Below are 22,700 nucleotides of genomic sequence, written 5' to 3' on the forward strand. Positions count from 1 at the left end.
ACATGAAAGAGTGAGTTTTCTGAGTCTTCTTTCCAACCCAATTGGCCTCGACGCATTCCGAGGTCTGTGGAGATAGATATAAGGTATAGAAGTTTGGTTGACAGAAAACAGTGCGTCAGAAATCAGTTTCTACGCACTGTGTTCAAGTCCAGTTTTAAAATAGTTAGGGTGAGAGTCAGAATTTTTATAAAACATAAAAAAGTAAGATTTGGAAGTCTGCTTTCTATTCCAATTGGCCTCATCGCATTCCGAGACCCGTGGAATTAATTATGATGTTTGGAAGTTTGACTGGCAGAAAATAGTGCGTCAGAAATCAGTTTCTGTGCACTGTGTTCGAGCTTAGCTATCGAACATTTAGAATGAGATTGGGTATTTTTGTAAAACATAAGAAAGTAAGTTCTGTGTGTTATCTTTTCAACGCAAAAAGCCTCGATGCATTTGGACACCTGTGGAAAACGTTGTGTCATTCAGAAAATAGTCCGTCAGAAATCTAGTTTGCTGAAAATTAGGATTTTTACCGTTTTCAACTTAAGTTTTCTTCTAGATAGGCTGAGGTTGGGACTTCGAGTTCTACATGAAAAAGTATGTCTACATACCCTAGTTTCTAAATAATTAAGTTACATGTCCTTTGGATGAATGTAGAAAAAAAAAAAAAACTATAGCATTGACTATGTGGCTGGTAAGAACTACGAAGGCTTGATTCCAATCTTAAAAGATTTGGATACGTTGGCAGCTTTGAGCAAAAGTGCAGCCACTACACTATATCTATAATATATATATTAGTTTGTGTGATAACTATGTGATTGTGTTAGAAAGTACTGTTGTTTTGATACTACATAAATATATATGTGTGAGATAGAAGTTGTATATGAATATAGACTTTAGTATATGTAGATCTGTTTTGAACATTAGTGTGTGTGGACTTGAATTTGGGTTAATGAACTATTTGTTTACAATATTGTATATATGAGTGTGGTTATGTAAATTATATTTGTTTGATTATAAGTCTGTTTACATTAAATGATGCTTAAGTGCTTGATTTGCCTTGACACGCGAAATGACTCTCTACATGTGTGGTATGTTTTGACATGAGTAATGCTAGTATAATTATAAGTGATAATAATGTTTTAAAGTGTCGCCCACATCTTTAGAACTCTCCATGCCTTAGGATTTGGTAATGAGATATTATGACTTGTGATGTCATGTGATAGATGGGTATTCATTGAATGTGCCATGAATGACCCGGGTATTCATTGAATGTGCCATGAATGACCCAATAGTTTGGACTGCCCTAGAGAGGAACTAAGGTATTAAGCTTTGGGTTGGTCGTATTCCTTGAATGTACGGGAATGTAGGTTTGGGTATTCCTTGAATGTGGCGGGAATGACTCAGGGCATTTATTGAATGTGCCATGAATGGCCCGTTAGTGTTATGATGGGTATTCCTTGAATGTGGCGGGAATGACCCAAGGTATTCATTGAATGTGCCATGAATGACCTGATATTTTATTATGCCCAAAAGAGGCTTTGTGATTATGTGTATGGAAAGCCCGTGAGATGGTCATGACTCACAAGTTCTGAGTTTACAAGATGAAAGTATGTTTCCTAGAGGCGATATCCCGCTTGGGGACGTGTATGTCTTGTAGTGGTACTTCGGTGTGAGTGGACGGATATGTGTGATTTGGCAAATGTGTGTAGTGCAAATCGTGGAGTAGGAACTAAAGGTTGGGCTGTGTCTTTGAATAAAGGAGTCAACAAGATAATTAATAAGCAAAGTAAAAATATTGATTTTACGTGTGATGGAGTTATTGCATATGATGTCTATGATTTCTTATGAGAAATGTTTACGTGGTTTGTATGAGTTGATACTCACAAGGGATGAATGTACTCCTTGGTTGTGACTTTTCCTCGTTCTCATAAGTAGGCGAGATACTAAAGTAAAATATATGAATTGTGTGATGTTATGGATATGAAGTGTGACGGTGAATAATACTAATAAATGATTGTGAGTTCTATGTGACTGTGAATTGACTATAACTTGATATGTTATTACGAAACTATTAATGACTTGTGATAGTCTGAGATCTATGATTATGCACGCAGAAACTTTATGACGTAATGATGTCATATGAATGACTATCCTTGATATAGGTATTATGATAAGTGGTATTCCCGAATATCTTGGGGATCTAAAACAGGTCATATCAATTAGGCTTAAATGTCTTAAATGAGGTTTGGTTATGAATGGAATTTTGACTGGCTGATAAAATCATTTTATTGTGATGTCTAACTCGTTTTGCGGGAGGGTAGGATCTATTAATCTTTTATCTTGAGGGGCGTAAATATCCTACCCTAAGGCGGCGTGTTGGCTTAAAGGTAAGGTATACCAAACTCATTTTAATTACGTTATCATATGTGCAGTTAATAAATGGAATGTAAGTGGTATTGTATTGTGAGTTATTTTGGAAAGTGGAAATGACGAAAGTCTTGTTATATGAGATTCTTTGAATTTGTATGTTGGGGTGAAATCTTACTTGGGAAGAAACTACACCGCTTTTTGGAAAAACGGAACTATATTGTCTTCAAGTTGAAATTGTTTGAAATGTTACATTTATTCATTTAAATGATTATTATATATTTTGTTGTTAGTCTACTCATACCAGCAAATTCAATTTGTTGACCCATGTTTGCTTTGTTTTGCAAACGTGGGTGTGTTCTTAGGAACATAGATGGTGGAGTCAAATGGATAAGGAGACGTGATTTGGAGTTGCTCTTGGAGTCTTCGGTTTAAGATTTTCCAAGAGTTGGTTAGTTTCTTTATAGTTTAATAATGTGATTTAAGGATTTTTCCTTTTCGTTTCTTTTGATTTCAGTTTTTTGTATATATCGTGTTTGATAACAGGGTTTTGGGTTTTGTTTCACCCCGGGTTTCCAGATAATTAAATATAATTGTTTTAAATATTGTCTGGAAATTTGGGGTGTGACATGGTTTATAATAGTTGTGTATTGATTTAATTGTTAGAACTTTGAAGTCGAAAATTATTGAATTGAACAAAGATGCATTAGGTATACTGAGTTACAGACGCCAAAGTTTATTTAATTGTGGAATATGGGTTTCATGGGCTTTGTTTATTTACTCTATGGGAATATGGTGAAGTAAAGTGCATGGCTTAAAGTATCTATATATTCATGTTAGAAGCTTACAAATGCGAACTTTAAAGGTTGAAGTGCTTAATTTATATATATAAAGGTTGTTTATAGCTACAAGTGTGAACTTTAGAGATTACTACTTTAATTAGTGTTATTAGGTTATAAGCGGAAATGTTTATTTGATTTAATTGTTAGAACTTTGAAGTCGAAAATTATTGAATTGAACAAAGATGCATTAGGTATACTGAGTTACAGACGCCAAAGTTTATTTAATTGTGGAATATGGGTTTCATGGGCTTTGTTTATTTACTCTATGGGAATATGGTGAAGTAAAGTGCATGGCTTAAAGTATCTATATATTCATATTAGAAGCTTACAAATGCGAACTTTAAAGGTTGAAGTGCTTAATTTATATATATAAAGGTTGTTTATAGCTACAAGTGTGAACTTTAGAGATTACTACTTTAATTAGTGTTATTAGGTTATAAGCGGAAATGTTTATTTGCCATGCATAAGATAGTTATAGGTACAACCGTATAGAATATTTTTAGATCCGACTTTGATTAACGATACGTGCTCAATAGCGGAAATGTTTGGCTATTATACATGAAAATATTTCTCCCTGTTCAATGATTTAATACAGTGTTGTCTTATTTGACTTGACACACAAGATGATATCTAACATCTTGAAAGTGATGATTATGTGTGCTTGAAATACACTACCGACTATTTGTTTATCTTGCTTGTGCACGTGAATGTTTATAAGAAATAAACCATGACATGGGATGCCAGCGTATTGGTATTTTAGACGAGTTTTGACTAGTCAAATGGATTGTATAAGGCTAAGTCGTCACACTTTAGTAATGCATTAGCTTAACTTTATTTTAGTTTTGAACTTATCTATTACCTTTGATTTTGTATATAGACCCTAGATGAGCATGACCCTTCCTATTAAATCATATGAGGTCTCAAATCGTATATATCTAATACTAATAACGGATGTATAAGTACTGACATGGGTGTCTATGTTGTTGCAAAATTTGGTGTTGTTTGGTCTTGTTCAAGTCATGAATTTTGTCTGATTTGGAGACGAATTTAAGTGTGTTTAGAGATTGATTTTGGTTTTCTTTAAAGCATGTTAACTAAGTGTTATCCGCACTCTTTCAAACTCAAAAAAGCCCCATAGCATTTTGGTTTATGTAGAAGGAGTTACACCCTTCGGAAGGTGGCACGTCAGAATTTGTTGACTGTAGAAATCCAGTCTGTGCCTGGTTTGGAATCGAGTTGTCATATAGTTAGGGTCAGATTCAAACTCTCGTCAAAACATAAAAAAATAAGTTTTCTGAGTGTTCTTTCCAACCCAATTGGCCTCGACGCATTCCAAGGTCTGTGGAGATAGATATAAGGTCTGGAAGTTTGGTTGACAGAAAACAGTGCGTCAGAAATCAGTTTTTGTGAACTGTGTTCAAGTCCAGTTTTAAAATACTTAGGGTGAGAGTTAGAATTTTTATAGAACATAAAAAAATAAGATTTAGAAGTCTGATTTCTATTCCAATTGGCCTCATCGCATTCCGAGGCCCGTGGAATTAATTATGGTGTTTGGAAGTTTGACTGGCAGGAAACAGTGCGTCAGAAATCAGTTTCTGCGCACTATGTTCGAGCTTAGTTATCGAACATTTAGAATGAGATTGAGTATTTTTGTAAAACATAAGAAAGTAAGTTCTGTGTGTTAGCTTTTCAACGCAAAAAGCCTCAATGCATTTTGACACCTGTGGAAAGCGTTGTGTCATTCGGAAGATAATCCATTAGAAATCTAGGTTGCTAAAAAATTAGGATTTTTACCGTTTTCAACTTAAGTTTTCTTCTAGATGGGCTGAGGTTGGGACTTCGAGTTCTACATGAAAAAGTATTTCTACATACCCTAGTTTCTAAATATTTAAGTTACATGTCATTTAGATGAATGTAGGAAAAATTATAGCATTGACTATGTGGCTGATAAGAACGACGAAGGCTTGATTCAAATCTTGAAAGATTTGGATACGTAGTCAACTTTGAGCAAAAGTGCAGCCACTATATTATATATTAGTTATTAGTTATTAGTTATTGTAATAACTATATATGTACAATGTTAATACTTAATTGTGTACGTGATTGTGGTTGTTTAAAATGTATTCACCAGACATTTAACTAATGCGTTATTCCTGATTGAACCTTTTGATATCTATGATTTTTATAATTGATAATAAGGTGAGTTGATTAGTTATTGTGTTTGAAATATTTAGTAATGATTCTATTGTTTGAGATGATATTTGTTTTGTAATGAAAATATTATAATAAATGAGAACTCTTGAGTGTTAAAAATCCGGTATAAAAGTGTCTGGTGAAAATTTAATGTGTCGCCCACATCTTTAGATCTCTCCACACCTCTTTGATGAAAAAAAAATGAAATGAAATGTTTATGACTAATGATGTCATGTGAAAAGCCGCCTTTGAGAAAAACTAATGCATTCGCCTTGCGGGTTGGCTGTATTCCTTGAATGTACGAGAATGTAGGTGGATATTCCTTGAATGTGGCGGGAATGACCCAAGGTATTTATTGAATGTGTCATGAATGACCTGTTAGTATTATGATGGGTATTCCTTGAATATGGCGGGAATGACCTAAGGTCACTACAAGAAAATCGGGTTTTAGCCACAGACTGCCCGGAGCGTTAGCGACGGATTACAGCTGTTGAACCGTTTGCCATGGCTAACTGCTGTTGCAAAACTAATAATAGCTGTGGCAACATATTACACAATTTTACTACCTTTCTCCACGGTAAAAGCCGTTGATATTCCCATGGTTTGGACCGTCGGATCAGATATTGACAATGTGTTTATGTGTGGATTTTTAACCGACGGTGGTACTTCGACGGGATAGGTCCAAAACTTGTCTAAAATTGTAGGCGCGACGGACCAAAATTTCCCCTAACAAAAATGAGATAACTGAAAAAGAAAATTTGAGAACCATCTTTTATCTCTTTTTTCAGTTTTGTTTCACTGTCCTTCTCACCATTTCTCTCGTCTTCTTCTCTCAAAATCCCTCCGACCAACAACCGCCTCTCTCACAGTTTGTCACCATTGCCTATCTCACCATCTCTCTCACACTATATTCCTCTCTCATCAAAGATCAAAGGTAATGTTTAAAGTTTTGTTTTTTATTATTAAGGGTTGCTCTTTTCTTTTGTTTTAGATGAAAATAGAGTAAAGGATGTTTATTTTTTTTTTTTTGTTTCAGCTTCTTGCCAACTCAAAGTTGAAATTGAGTAAAGGGTGTTCCTTTTTTGTGTGTCGATTACACACAAAAGCGCACCTTCGGTATTTTTCTTGCAATTCATTATTAGAAAAATAACAAATTCTAGTTTATTTTTGAAATTCTCGTAAGTCTAATTGAAGAATTGATGTGTTACTAATTGTAGGATGTTACTGGTTTTAATAAAAGAAACTTCATGATTCCTGTTGTGGAAATCTTGAATAAACTTCATGATTGGAAACAATTACATGTTTAGATCAATAAAATTCTGTTATGGTTTTTTTGTGTAAGCATTAATTCCAGTTTTAATTTACGAAATGAAAATTCCAGATTATAAGTTTTGGAGAATCTCCAGATTATGGCTTTTCTTTAAAAAAATAAATAAATAAAAAGATGGAGAGATTGGTGCGTTTGTTTTTGGTTTTGGTTGGACCAAACCAAAAACAGAAAAGAAAACAGAGAGGAAGAGACAAAAAGGGAGAGGTCATATTGGTTGGGAGAAAATACGTACCTCTTGCCTACTATTTAGTAGGAGCTGGTAGTGCATTGATTACCCAACACATGCAGGTACAAAGAAAAGGATGGGAAGGTTTTAAGGAGGGAAGAAAATGATGGGAAGGTTTTAAGGAGGGGGAGAAAACTCTCCATTTATTTTCCAGCAAGCACCTCGCAATAACCATGCAGTTCCGTACTTCTGAAAATGCTTAATATCTACTTTAGAACTTAGTCAACAGTTCTAAATAATATCCTGTGCAAGTCCTTATGTAATGATTTTATTTTTATCGGTAATGATCTTTTGAAAGCTTAAGAATGCAGGTAAGTAGTATTAAATTTACTTCGAGTCAGTCTTCTGAATGTTTCAATTTTCATGCTTTGTTAGATTCTCATTTGTCATTACAGTTTATCATTGATAATCATTTGTTAAGCCATTAGATTTACATTTCATTATAGTCACTTAACGTTGGGTTTCTTATGTAATTGACCATCTTTCTGTGCAATAATAGGAACAAAATTTCTAGTTTTCCTTCCCAGCCAGCCAACTCATAAGCTTCCTTGATCATCCAGTCATATTTCCTATTCATAAAAGACTTTAGCCTAGAGAAATAAACAGGGAATTTTTTTTCATTTTGCAGAGTTGCTTGGTGCTTGAAGAAGGATCTTCCCTGTCCTGGAAAATCCAAATGTAAGTTCACGAACTTGGTATTCGTCATACAGATACAACTTTGGCTAAGTGACGGTAAGCCGAAATATTCATAAGTATTTCCATGTCACCATGATTACTTACCTTCAGTTTCAATACTAAGCTCTTCTCTAATTTCCCAACTCATCCCTCTTGTTCCATTTATAAGCACTTAGTTCCTACTTCAAATCATCTTCATTGCATGTATGGGTTTTCATAGTCTAGTTATTCTCTGAAGTTTAGACACATTCCAAATGGGGGCAGTCATTTTTTATTAATTAAGTTAGTTTAGGTTGATGGTTGAGCTCGTATTTATCTTTTATGTATACTTGATGTGTCAAGGGATTGAAACAAACGAGTGCTTAGAGAATATTAGAGGATGCTGGAAGGATAATGCTGCTAATATTACTGCATGCAAGGTACATTTTTTCGTCTTGACATTGACTTCGTTTTGTAAATGTGATGTTTTCTCTTTTGTTTTCTTGTATTGTGATAAGTATATAATGAACTTGGTATATGTCGTCAGATCTTTTTATTTATTTTATTATTATTTATCTTTGTTTAGTATTTGTGTTTCTAATGATATTCCTCGTTTTGTACTATACTTTCGTTTTTTGAGGGAGAGTGTGTGAGTGCTCTGTTGTGCAAGGTGTAAAATTTGTAGGCGATGGTTACACGCATGGTGAAGGTACATACTTAATCCATAATAAATTTTATACATGATGGTAATTTGTCACATAAGACTTGTGATTAAGTTCTTATATATAGTGAAAGTTGAGTTCCTTGGTCTTATTGATTTTCCTCGTATGTTCAGGAGGTCAAACAATCTTTGTTTTATGTGAATCAGTACTTTTACTAGACTGTATGATTCGGTTATAGTTCTCTTGCAGGAGCTTTTTCATTGGTCTATCACAAACAAAATTTGTTGGACATTAATTGGTTTCTCATAATTGATTAAATGACTAGCACATAAATTCTGGTGATTTCTTTATAAACTTACACGGGGGGATTCAAATGCATGTGTTAGCGTGAGAATTGATTACATTACGTTTATAATATTGTGTGGTTGTGTAGCTCATCTTTAGGTGCATCATATTGACTATCATCTATACTCCAGTCACTTTCTGCAGGTGGACAACAAGTACCAATATTCCTCCAATACTGAAAACATCAAAGTTCACGGGTGGATGAGTATAGAGCACAGATCCACCAGTGGAATTTTGACAAATTATACCAAGCCATGCATGAGTTACGTTCAGGAGGGCCTTAGAAGCAACAACTCACCTCTCATGCTGGTCCAACCACTCTCTCGGTAAGAATCTCCATCATCTCATCTTTTTACATTAGTAGAACCTGTGGCATTATCACTCTGGAGCATCTAGACATTGCTTATAGAAATTAGAAATATATGTTACGCACTTACACATGATGAATGCGACTTGATTTGATACAATCAGGCAATGTACAGCAGTCCAAGTTCAACGAGTTATGTAGAGTAGATGTCAAACCCAAGTTAGTGGAAACCATAGACCATTGATTAATTTCATTTCCTTTAGATGGTATTTTTTAGAGCAAAGTAAAAACAAAGTGAGATGCTAATTTAAGTTTTAATTTTAGCAAATAGAAATGCTCTTGCTATGTGTTATGGTTTTTTTCCATTCAGCTAGGTCCCGACTTTTAGACTTATGGGATTTTGACTTTAATATCATTTCCTTATGATTTATTTGTATGTAGGTATTTGTATGCAGGTGGATGCTCATGAAAAAGGTTATTAAAGCTAGGGTTCTATGAAGCTAAGACTTCAAATCATTTTTGAAAGTATTCAAGTGCAACGGAATGATAAACGGAGAAACATGCGTGATGTGAACCAAGACATTATTACTTTTATGTTATTGAAAAATATTTGAAAATTTATATTATATTGAGCTTGTAGTAATAAATTCTATGGATTTTTTTTTTAATTATTATTATTTTATACTTGTATGAATATTCATCTCTTTATATGTTTTTTCAGCAAAGGAATTTTGATTGGGAATATGTGGCTTCTTTGTAATATTGTTATTAGGATGGATGGATTATTAGCTGGATTGAAAGGCGCGCCAAAAGTGGACCTAAGATAAAACTAGTATATATATTTTTTCTTTTATTTTTTTTTAATTCCAAAACATTTTAGCCACGGCCAATGTCCGTAGATAGAGCAAAAAAAAGTGTGGCAAAGGTACTTTTACTACGAATTATGGTACGACTTTTATCTCTCACAAAAATGATTTGCCACGGCCACGAGCTGTGGTAGTTGTAACGGCTATTCTCACGGTCATCTTCTGTGGCACTTGCTACGGCTTTTGCCACGGTCATTCTCAGTGGGAGGTTCCTACGGCTTGAGCTGTTACGTGGACCGTCGCATTTACCCATGGTCATTCGCTGTAGCTAAATTTTTCCCGACAGGTCAAAACCCCATGGACTTGCGTCAGCCGATAGCCGTGGCTAAAGCCCTTTACCCACGGATTTTGACTGTGGCTAAAAGTCAGCTTTCTTGTAGTGGGTATTCATTGAATGTGTCATGAATGACCTGATATTTTGTTATGCCCAAAAGAGGCTTTGTGATTATGTGTATGGAAAGCCCAGAGATGGCTGTGACTCACAAGTTATGAGTTTACAAGATGAAAATATGTTTCCTGGAGGCGATATCCACACTTGGGGCATATGTCTTGTAGTGGTACTCGGTGTGAGTGAGGCACACGGATATGTGTGTAGTGCAAATCGTGGAGTAGGAACTAAAGGTTGGGCTGTGTCTTTTAATAAATGAGTCAACGAGATAATTAATAAGCAAAGTAAAATATTAATTTTACGTGTAATGGAGCTGTTACATATGATATATATGATTTCTTATGAGAAATATTTATGTGTTTTGTGTGAGTTGATACTCACGAGGGATGAATGTAATCCCTGGTTGTGACTTTTTCCTCGTTCTCATAAGTAAACGAGTGATATTAAAGTAAAACATTGATTTTACATGTGATTGAGTTATTGCATATGAATATTTATGTATTATGATGTACATGATTTCTTACAAGGAAATGTATATGTGGTTTGTGTGAGTTGATACTCACGAGGGATGAATGTACTCCCTAGTGGTGGTATATTATGATATGATGCATATAATTTCTTACGAAGGAATGTGAATATGGTTAGCGTGATATGATGAATATGGTGGTTTGATATGAATGTTAGTTAATATTGGCGATATATTATGCCAGATTATATATACCCATGATGGTTGCAGTGAGAGTAAAATAGATGTATACTATAAATGATTATGTTTGGGAAATCTAACTTTGTTTTGCAGGAGGGTAGGACTTATTAATTTTCTATGCAGAGACGTTGTCCTATTCTAAGACGTCGTGCTGACTTAAAGGTAAAGTGTATCAAACTCATATTTAAATATGTTATCATTTGTGTATGTAATAAGTTGAATGTAAGTGGAAATTATATTGTGAGTTATTTTGGAAATGGAGCATGATGAATACTGTTATCTGAGATTTCTTGGAAATGTATATTGGGGGTTGAAATTTTACTTGGGAAGAAACTGCATGCCGTTTTGAAAATACGGAACTAACTAGCTTGTCTTCCAAGTTGAAATGATTGAATATTATATTTCTTTATTCGAAAGATATTAACGTATTACTATTTTATATTTAGTCTTACTCATCCCAGCAAATTCAATTTGCTGACCCATATTTGCTTTGTTCTTGCAATAGTGGAGTGCAGTAGATGAAGACACGTGATTTGGAGTTGCTCTTAGAGTCTTCTGGTTTAAGTTTTTCTGAAGTGTACGGTTTTGTTTTGAGACAGATGTAATAGAATTGGTTAGTTTCTTTGTAGTTTAATAATGTTATGAAGAGTTGGTCCTTTTAGTTTTCTTTTGTTTTCAGTTTTTTTTTTTAAATCGTGTTTGATAACAGGGTATTGGATTTTGTTGCACCCCGGGTTTCCAATACCGTATTCCCTGACGACCATATTCCCCAAAACGACCACCATATTCCCCGATGACCCAACAAGTTAATCCTTCCACTCTTATCACACCGGCGCAATTCTCAGCAACACCATGAACCACTGTAGGAGTGAATTACGGAATCACCTGACTTTATGAAGTCAGTCCAAGAGATTCGTCACTATGACAGTATTCTCAGCACTACTTCTGTCTCCAGCACGATCACCAACAAGTTGAATTTAATTTTGCCTTGTTGCCCCGTTCTTTAGTAGCCAATGGTGGGAATCCTAGATCTGCTCTTGCTTGATCAAACCAGCATAATCTAGGGGCACAACCATCCATCTTATTGACACAGTAAGTCAACGTCCAGAAAGTTCCTGCATGGATCCAGTCGAACAAGCTAAAAATAGCAATAAACCCCTCGCAAACTGTCATCCCTCCAAATTGTAACTTGAAAAGGGTCTTGTCATCTGTACGGTCCCTCCAACATCCAACACCAATAATTCTTACTTCAATAATAATAATAGGCTAAATCTATGGTGCGCGAGATGTATCATGCGCGAGATACATCTGGGCCACTCACACACAGAGGGTGGGTGTATTTCAACAAAGAAGTACTGATCCAAAGGCCCATACTGCATGCGTACCATACAGCATGCACACTGAAGACATGCTCATAATAATAACGGTAACATTAACAACAATGACAATACTAATTGCTACTTTCAGAAAATTGGCCCTGAACATCGCACAATTCTAACCAAAGATTAAATTCATAATGTCATGAACTATGAAAATAGCTCAAGCTCTGCAAAGTAATTTACAACCGACGGAAAAAAGACTTCATAGAGAACCACAATAGTAATATTTCAAACTGAAAATGTTCCCAACATACTTAGTTCCCACCCATCATTCCTGTCTTAATCTTCCTAATCACCCTAATCTTCTGCGGCGTCGGTCATTGACAATATTGGCTTCATCCCAGATTGGACAGCTACATGTTGCTTTCTTGTTACGCCATTCAGCTCCACAGGTATAGCAAAACTCATAACCACATCTGCAAAGCAATGCATGTTTAGGACCATAAAAATGTTCACATGAAAATAAAAGAATAAACAAAGTTGAAATTTCTTTCATTTCATTTTCTATGATTCATTGCATAGACATGGTGGCATCTATGCTGACGTACAAGATACACCATTACTATTTAAATAGACATACTGACTATAGAGTATCTATGGTGAGGTGATTATCTCGAACAAAGCCTGATATTCGTTTGCTCGAATATTCCTATGCTTGAAGATTTAGGATGATTGGAGAATTGCACTGTTTGTCGCTTCTTTAGATTACAGCTTTTTTGGGCAGTGTAACTTTTAAACACTGACCTGTATTGTAACTTAGATCTGTGATGGGTTTTAGATTGTTTTTCATGTCGTGTTGATCTTGCATTATACGATACATCATCCTATCTCTCTTTTAATCAGTAATATATATCTACTTTACAGACGACAACATCAATCAATGAGTTTCCACCGATCATTTCTATTTCTTTATTCGGACTTAGACCTTGAAAAATCGAACAACCAATTAAATAAACATACAAATAAACACACACTCACATAAATAAATAAATAAATAAAACAAAAAAAAACAGAGCAATATAAAATTCTTGATCTTCTGTATGACTACCATAAATTAGGGACAAAAGTTCATGAGTGAAGATGCTTCCCTCAATAGCAATGTCTTTCAACAAATAGTAAAAGAATAGTTTATAGTTACACAGAGTAACCAGTTATCTGATTATCCGAAGAGAATGTTGGAAGCAAGACCCAAAGCCAAACGCAAACATGAGCTACATCTTTACCTGACTAAAGAATTCAGGTTTCTCGGTGTCATATTGGTGCAAGTATTAACTCTGTAATTCAGTCATGTGACCAGCTCGCTTACAGGTTAGACAGGGTAACATGAGAATCGTTTAGTATGTAATTTTCTGAATTCAACTGTTTCCCGCTGACTTAAAAGTAACCAAGGAAATAAGTAGAAAGTAATTATAAAGTATTCGTAATTATGTCCACAGATTGACCTTCACGCGATTTCTGGAAAAGACAAAGGGACCAACAATGAGAAATCCCTTTGTCATTGTTCAATAAACATTACTAGAGCTCTAGCAAGAAGTAGAGCTTAAAACTTTTTTTGAGAAGCTGAAATGATAGTCTAGCAAGCGAAGAATCTCACAACAAAGAAATATTTCTTCTACAACGACCCACAGATTCCTGTCCCTCTCACTTTTAGAACTACACTTGAAATCTCGTTATCTCCATTAACAAACTTAAAATTGAACAAAACCAATCACCACCCTATGTAACTATGTACGTGGATTGTGGAATTCAAGTAATGGATATATATATATATATATATATATATATATATATAATCATGAGCCTCAGCTTATTGATGTGAAAGGAACACCAAACATACTAATGAATCTTTTCTGAAGTTCACGAATCATATTCAGATATCAAGACTAATTAAGAAAAGTTATACTCATAGTTATGTTACATGGACACACCATATTTTAAAATTAATCTGTATCGGACATGTATCCACATGTCCATATCGGACACATACTGTTGTGATATACCTCAATTTTTTATATTTTGCCATGTCAGACACTTCGTATCCGTGTTGGATGATCTGACAAGCAGAAAAGGAGAAAGTACTTTATTTCTGATTGTACTCTAGAATCCAGACAAAAGTGGCACGTGGCATGTGTAGGTAATCTGACCATCATTTAGCGATGACAATTAAGACGGACCATTGGACCATCATTTAACTTGTTTGGAAAGGCAATGATCACAACTGGGATTGGTGGTGGTTTGGGGGTTGGTGGGGGTGGGGGTATGATAACTTACCCATTCATCAATCATACCAGAAAAAGTACTAGAAAGTAGAAACTGCATTATCACTATGTCCCAGCTTGCCCAAGTTTCATTAAAACAACTTTGTAGGTACTGATGCAAATGCTAATACATTAATGGTGATGACCAATGGCTAGAGTCGTGCCTGTGAAGGTGACTCCTCAACTCTACACTAAAAATGTATGCAAGACAAAACACTGAAGGGGTAAGAATTGGCTTCGCCTGGCTTAGGATGGTTCTTTTAAATTCCAATATGTCAAATGAGTGAAACAGGAGAGATAAAATAGTATTCTACGAATTCAAAGAATTCATACAAGTATACAACAGTAGAATGCATGGCGTAGTTGTAAGATTATTTACCAAGGACCACCTATAAACCACTATAGACTGATTCAATGGCGAAAGTAAAGCCAAAGTTCATCCAAAATAATGTGCCTTCAAGTTTCTGTTTCTGTCTCTGTGTAGTTCTATTGAGAACATACAAGCAAACCTATCGAGAACATACAAGTCACGAACTCATGTATCGTCTTCATACCTAATGTATCGATTATCGTACTGTATCGTTAATTCTAAGATACATTTAAATTAATTGTTATAAGTTATATATTAAACATATATCTGTGTTTATTCAGCAACATACATATTGGATGTAGTAAGTTGCATAGTGCTTGTGCATGGCAAAGACTATCACCAATTTTAACTGTTAGGTCAAGGGATGGCCTAGCTGTTAGAGATGTAAAAATAGGATGTACTGGATAAAGCCTCTCTACTTTACTTTCCCTTCTTTCACATTTCTCTCCCTATTGCTGATTTATCTCTCTATTGCGTTCTTGTAATCTTAGACCAACATTTGCAACAGGGGAAAAGATTTCTTGCTACGGGGATAGTGTAGTTTAAGAAAGTGAAAATCCTAGGAATGATTACTCCTAATGTGTTCAAATCTCTTAGTACACAAGAGTGTTAAAGGTGATATCTGGAATGCAACCTCTTCAAACATGTTCTTCTTACTCATCTTCTTCTCCCTTTTGGTTTTGTTTTTCTTCATCTTTATATTCATTAGGGGTTACCATTTGTTTGTTTTCATTTATATGACATGGATTTTAAAAGGCATAGAAAGGGCTTACAAAAATAAAAATAAAAATAAAAAAGCCTGATTAAGAAGAATAACATTAGTATCAAACTGTTCAAACATGCTAGAAGTGTATATTCCTATTTGTATAGTATCGTACAACACAATATATATACAAATATATATTTGGTACAAGAGTATAAAGTCTTATTGTGCTCTCAAGACAATACACTTTATACGATATTTAACAAGTAGCATACGGCATTGAATAGCTATTGTGTAAAGATAACAAAATTGGTACCTGCAAGTCATGTGGTAGCAGCCTTCAGCCAGTTCAATCATATGGTTGCATTTTATACATTGGCGCCAAGATTGCTTTGTTGCGAGAGACTTCAGCTTTACATCTTCCATATTGGAATTAGGATTTGACCTTTTATATTCTCGACAGTTCAAGTTGAAATGCCATGGGACCTTGCAATTCATACAGAAAAGGCATTGGCATTTGATGCATTTACCGGTTGCAAAACGATCAACACCAACGAACACTTTATCTGTATATCGCATCACCTCAGCTTTTGACATCAAGACAGAGCACTTTGGATATGGGCAGTATATTTTATCTGTTACAGGAATTGACGCCTCCATCATGTGTTGGTTCATCTTGTCAATCAAATCGGGAGTCAAGAATCTTCTACAGCTAGGTATATTTAGCTGAGTATTGCAATTCTCATGGGGGCATTTAGGTAAAACGCCATGAAGTAATTTCACTTCAACATGCTGTTTCATGCAAGATAGGCAGTAGCGGTGCAAGCAACCATCAACAGCAAACATTTGATCTACATCAATTTCTTCTAAACAGATGTTGCAAGTCTCCTTCAACTTTCTAGCATGACTAGATTCAGCAGACCTGGTGATTTGAGAATCTATTGCACCCCGTGCCAGTTGAAATGCAAACTTAACATCCTTCCTTGCCACATGGAACGTACGAGATCGGTCAAATTTTCTCTGAAGCAAGCATACCTGATCCACTACAGTTCCAATCCTCTGTTGATGTACAAGCCACCTCTGTGTAATCTGTTCAGAATACATCCACTAAGATTACTAATATAAACGTACACCTCGAAAGAAAAAGAAAATGTAAATATTAATATAGGAAAAAGACAATCAAGAATAACAGTGTTCTAAGGAATTAGAAGCATACATACTACAACCAGTGGGCATTGATAAGGTTCTAAGGAATTAGAACCTTATGCTACACTGCAGCTTCAGTAAAGGCGTGTGGCAAAACATACTACAACCAGTGGGCACTGATATCAACCAGGCTATCTGCCCTCATTCAGTAATCTCGTGCCTTCATAGTTGGGTGTCGCCAAATACTACAGCCTATGGGAAATACATTTGGCCTTTAGTTCCTTATGCCACGTGGTGGGCTATCTGGAGAACAAGGAACGATGCCATCTTTAACAGCAAGCCCGCATTTATTGAAACCACTATTCGTAACATTAAAGCAAACTTGTGGCTTTGGACATCGATGCTTTCGGAGAGAAGGGGCTACTGTTTTGGGAACTTAATGTTAGAGTGGGGATCTGTTATTTCAGGTGTTTCTTAGCTAGGATTTTCCACTTCTATGTTTTTTGTTAAACACCTCCTTGTATTGGTGAGTCTCTTACTCACTTTTTTCTTTCTTTCTTCTCATATGAATAAGATGCATATTTATCAAAAAATAAAAAAAGGAATTAGAAGCATACAATCTCTGCAAATAGTGTTACAAAAACAATAAAGTAGGATACTGCAGACTTACATATCCAGTTTGCAGAATAAATTAAGGTAGATACAACAGTTAAACAGCTAACACATCTCAGTTACCAATACGGAAGTTTCTTCGATGAATTTTATCTTTTCACTCTTTAAAATTTCAATAGTTTCCCACACAATAATGACACTGGAAAAACTGCTCAAGTCAAAATGTATCTCTCCTCAATCAGATGTCTTACATGTAAACCTCAGCACAGTACCTGAAACAGTTTGTTCTTTTGTTTTTTTGTTTTTTGAGCGACTTGTTATCCTTAATGAAGTGAACTAGTTATTGTACTACCAATCTCATTCTCTTCTGTTTACGTTTGACTGTGAGTGTATGTGTGCATGTGTGTAATTCTCCTCTTTGAATGGGTTCTTCCAGAATGCAAATTCATTAACAAAAACAAGAAATGATACAATACTTTTCCTTTAAAGGTGTGGCTGGTTCAGTAGTCTTGTTTCAATCTATAAATATTATACTTCATTAATTGTAGGAGCCATGGTTCCATGAAACACTAAAGAAGGCTGAAAGAATGGATGCAAAGTTAGATCTCAGCCAAAAATAAAAATTGGATGTAAAGTTAGCCAATTACCTTTATATGCTTGCACTCCCATTGAAGTTCATTGCCTAATAGTGTAGGTAAACAGTGCTTGGGGGCAGTGGGGGGTAAAATGACTGATACACTGGCAGAGTGGAAGGGACAACTATTGTTTGGAAGAGAAATGTCAACACTGGTGATTAACAATACAGAATCCAGATAATTTTCTGTTTTTTATTATTGAAAAAATAAAATCTCATTGGTTAAGGAAAACATAGTACATCCATTATTCACCACTTCAGAATAGTCCAAATTCTAACAGCTCAAAAAAAAATGAAATTCCAATGAATTTTGACCAAATTTTGAAATTATTAGATTCCGACCCTATGTTATTATTTTGATGCCGTTTCTTTTTCCTGAAAAACTGATTGATTCACCGTTTTTCCGACATTTTATCCGAAATTGCTAACATTGAGTACATCATAACAAGACAGGGGTAAGTAGTCTCCCCCCACCCCCACCCCCCCAAACAGCCACACACACACACACACACACACTGTACAGAAATCAGAGTACAAAACCCCCCAAATCACATCCAACATCTTGGAACTTTAGCCAAGTAAAAGCTAGGTTAAGCCCACTCAAATAGCACCACTTTCACATTGTAAATTATGTTTTGGACATTCCTTTCCTCATGATCTCATGTTCAAACACCCTCCTAATACTTCCCTTCCAGCATAGCTTACAATATGCTATGAGATCGGGCAAACACTTACTAAGGCCAACTCCAATCGTCCTTTATATTTGGTGGAACCAACCTCCAACCATTCATCAAATGATCAAACTGACAACCCAAAAGTAGTTATATTGCTATAGTGAAACATTACAACGAGGGTGAGAATGGAGGATAGCAGTGGAGTCACACCATAACATGTGGCGTGTGAGAATTGAAATTTGATTGTTGAAGAAAAGTGGATGAGGCGATAATAAAGGAGCGAGAAAAGGATAATGAACCTGTACGCCACTTCACTTGGCGACTAGAATACCTTTGGATGAATACTTAGTCTAAATATAGGGGTATAACAATTTTTTACTGCTATGGAGTTAATCGAAAAAGGATCTTGACATGAGATAAGAAAATGATAAGACATATTCTTCCCAGTTATTGCAAACTGAGCATAAATTAGAAACATCATATCACCTCATCCTAAAGTGACCAATTGTCTATGTGCTTTTGAGATACACCAGCCAGCACAAAAGGTGAACTTAGACCATATCTTTTGTAAGAAAGGTTACAATGGTTTTCCCAGTTCCAAGAACAGTCATATACTGATATGATCCTATCCTTTTGTTTAGCCAAAGCTACATATGAGTTTCATACTGAATTCATTGTTCTTGTTTCATTTTAAATCTTATGTTGCTCTCGACAACATTCACCTCCTGGTACATAACAGCATAGAAAGAACTTCTTCTAGAAGTAGTCAGAGCTAAGCATTTTGTTAGAGGAAAATTCTACACTCATGCTATGCTGCGAGTCTACACTAGTGCCAACTGGACCCACAAACACTCCATACGGTAAAGGCACCACGCTTTTAAAGCACTACTTATTCTTTTCATTTCTTGAGAAACTATTGGGTGGACACCTTTTCAATCTCTAAGAAATATAACCCTTCTTTTCCTTGTCTATTCACCTTACCATCTTAGGAACCTAGATCTACCAAATTAGCATTGAGCTTCAAGTATCTTTTTCTTCTTTAGTAGACCTTGGTTTGGTTCCGTATATATTCAATCTACTCAAAGAAAGAAACTTCTTTGAAAGCAAAATGGTTGGCGAGGAAGTCAGTCTGGTCAAGTGGGCAATTGACATGAGGCCATTTGATCCGTTCAGGTGGTGCTGAAAAGAGAATCATGGGCTGCTGCTGACCCATGTTATGTTATGAACAAAATGGTCCATTTCTTCCTTGAAACGAGCCAGACTTAGCGCCATAAACCCAAATATTTGGTAATCGTCCATAGACAGCCTTGAATGTCAACCCTACCCTATGTACATTTCAATTCATCTTTTTTTGTGAAACTAGTATGCGATCTGTTTTAGGAAATTCTCCAAGCACAAATGACAAGATAAGGTGGTATAGAACAAAAGAGTTTCCAAACTGAAAATAACATAACACTATTTACAATACAAAATAAATGTGGTGACAATCACAAAAGTCATTAATCCTCTTAACATCCAACCACAAATTCGTATTAATGGGGTGGGTGTAACATTTTATTTTTAGTCAATCTTTTGAGTGAATTTTTTACCCTTGTTACATACTACTACTGTTATTTTCTTTTGTTTGCCTCTGTCTGTGTCTGAATGAGAGCATGTGTGATTCTCCTCTGTGAGTGGGTCTGCCAGGAAGTAAAGTAAATTAAGTAAAAGCTGAAAAGAGATAATAATTTCACTTTAGATAAGTAGCTGGTTTGAAATCCTATCAAGCTCTTGTGTCAATCTATCAAAAGTATTATCTATTAAGGGTAGGAGCCATGCTTCTAAGAAACAATAAAGCAGTAAGGCTGAAAGTTTGGGACGCAAAGTTATCCCGTTATGTTCATATTCTTGTACTGACATTGAAGCTAACAGCAGTTTCTGCGGGGTGGGGGGGGGGTGTTGTTAGAATCTATTGAAGGGAAAAGAGATGTCTACATCAGTGATTAACAATTCAGATAGCATTCTGAATTTTCACTTTATTGACAATAAAATTTCAATGTTTTAGGAAATCCTAGTACATCAGTACAAAAAAGAGGGGTTAATAGGCATCTGCAAAATAACTAAGACATAACTAGGTTGGCACCCATTAACTCACTCACCGTTCATTTATTTGCATCAAGATAACCATCCATTCAGTATCTTCGAAAGACAACTAAAAGCTTCTCATTGCCCACTTGAATAGCACCAGTCTGACAGTATAAATTATCTGTTGGATGTTCCTTTCCTCATGTTCAAACAACTTCCTAATACTTTCATTCCAAAGAGCTCAACTACTTATCGCTCCACTAGACACTGAGTCTTTACCCGCAAGTCAATAATAATAAGATTATTCCCAAACGCTTCCAATATGCTATGACGCTATGCGTAGACTTATTAAAGGATGGAAAAGAAAAAGATCCCGAATATCAGATTTTGACTGCCTCTTAGGCCATTCATTTACAGGGAGAGGTTCCATCTCTTCATCCACATGAATACTGCTTCTTAGGCCATTCATTGGTGGAGAAAGGTTCCATCTCTTCATTCACAAGAAAAACAACTTCTTAGGCCATTCATTAGAAAGGTTCCATCTCTTCATCCACAGGTATACTGTTTCTTAGGCCATTCATTGGGCAGGGGAAGGTTTCTGCCACCTATGTCCACCTCCACCCCTTAGCCTGTGGACAGTTTTCGCCACATACCAGTATCATTGGTCCTTTCAGATCACCTCTGGCCTCTCTGTCACCACCAACAAAGAGCAAGCTCGAAGCAATTGCCAAGATGAACTCTAATTCATCTCGTTAGCTCACACCTGGCCTGCCACTTGGTATTCAACGTTTTGAATTGGATGCAATACAGAGAAAAGGGGTTGGTGTTGTCTATCTATTGAAAAGCTACTCAACATTAATAGATAAAAACACGAAGGGTTCATATTCCAAATGGCAAGTACTAGTAATTCTAAACTGAATCTTTAAAACAAGTAAAAGCAAGTAACACATTCATTATATAAAAGTATTAAAAAAAAACTCACATATTGGTAAAGCGGGTGGTAATCACAAAAACAATCAATCCTCTTAATATCCAAACTCAAAGCAGCATTCAAACCTTCAATCAAAGCTTTCAACTCAACTTTCAACTGCAAATTCTCCACATCCCAATCACTCTTCCAATCCCCAATCAATCCTTTCTGTACATTCAATATCACATTCCCCTCAGGATCACATATCGCCGCACCAATCCCCGCTATCTCAGCACCATTTCTTCCACTATTCCTAAACAACCCCTTAAAATACAATCTAAACACTTCCACCCCACCAGTCCTATCATCTCCAGAAGATGATGATGATGAAGAAGCCCCTTTGTTATTAAAGGGCTTTTCTATATTGTCACCGTAGTTTCGCCATTCGCGTTCGGGAATACGGAGAAGTTTGCGCGCGAAGGTTTGGTCGTGCACGCGACATTTGAGGTCGTTGCGTATTTTTAATAGTTCGCGTTGCGTGTTTTGAAAGTCTTGTTGTTCGCGTTCGTATTGGGAGAGGAGTTGTACGGTGTGTGGGTCGATGGGAATAGGAGGAGTGGACCGGTTTTGGTTTATGGCTAGTTGGGGTTGGACGAGGAGTGAGTCTGTTAGCGCTTCTTCCATTTGTAGTTCGAAAGCTATTTCCATATCTCTCTCTCTCTCTCTCTCTCTCAGTGAAGTGATTGCCGATGTTTTATTTTTGTTTAACTCATGAACTAGTGAAGAGTGAGGGGGTTGACGTGTTGGGGAAGCCAAGGGTTTTTTTAAGAGCATTTGCAATGCAAGTCATAACTTTCACCCCCTCTATCACCGCCACCTCCTCACTTTTCACCCCCTCTATCACCAACCCGGTGATAAACAAGGTGAAGCTGTGCAATGCAAAGGTGATAAAAAAACATCTCGGACGGGATGTTAGATTCCGCCCTGAGTTTTTATATCGAGACGGAATGTAACATCCCGTCTGATATTTTATAACGAGACGGGATGTAACATCCCGTCTGATGGCTCAATACCAA

At 35.9% G+C, this 22,700-nt stretch overlaps 1 protein-coding gene across 1 annotated transcript; it reads right to left on the reverse strand.

Annotated features, from left to right (window-relative positions):
* Positions 1-12,358: 12,358 nt before the first annotated feature.
* LOC147474834 (E3 ubiquitin-protein ligase RSL1-like) lies at positions 12,359-22,419 on the reverse strand. Its single transcript, XM_086583569.1, has 3 exons — positions 21,697-22,419; positions 15,901-16,673; positions 12,359-12,669 (listed from the first exon to the last, which is right to left on the reverse strand). Exons 1-3 carry the CDS (start codon positions 22,330-22,332, stop codon positions 12,546-12,548), a joined length of 1,533 nt encoding a protein of 510 aa, XP_086439695.1. The 5' UTR covers positions 22,333-22,419; the 3' UTR covers positions 12,359-12,545.
* Between the last annotated feature and the right edge of the window lie 281 nt (positions 22,420-22,700).

The sequence above is a fragment of the Coptis chinensis genome, chromosome 9 (genome assembly GCF_015680905.1).
Source record: "Coptis chinensis isolate HL-2020 chromosome 9, ASM1568090v1, whole genome shotgun sequence".
Taxonomy (NCBI): Eukaryota; Viridiplantae; Streptophyta; class Magnoliopsida; order Ranunculales; family Ranunculaceae; genus Coptis; species Coptis chinensis.

Coding starts and splice junctions, on each gene's coding strand:
- LOC147474834 (XM_086583569.1), bottom strand. CDS start 22,332: ATGGAAATAGCTTTCGAACTACAAATGGAAGAAGCGCTAACAGACTCA. Junction 16,674..21,696: donor ACCACCCGCTTTACCAATAT/GTGAGTTTTTTT, acceptor TATTCTGAACAG/ATTACACAGAGGTGGCTTGT. Junction 12,670..15,900: donor TGCTACCACATGACTTGCAG/GTACCAATTTTG, acceptor ATTGCTTTGCAG/ATGTGGTTATGAGTTTTGCT.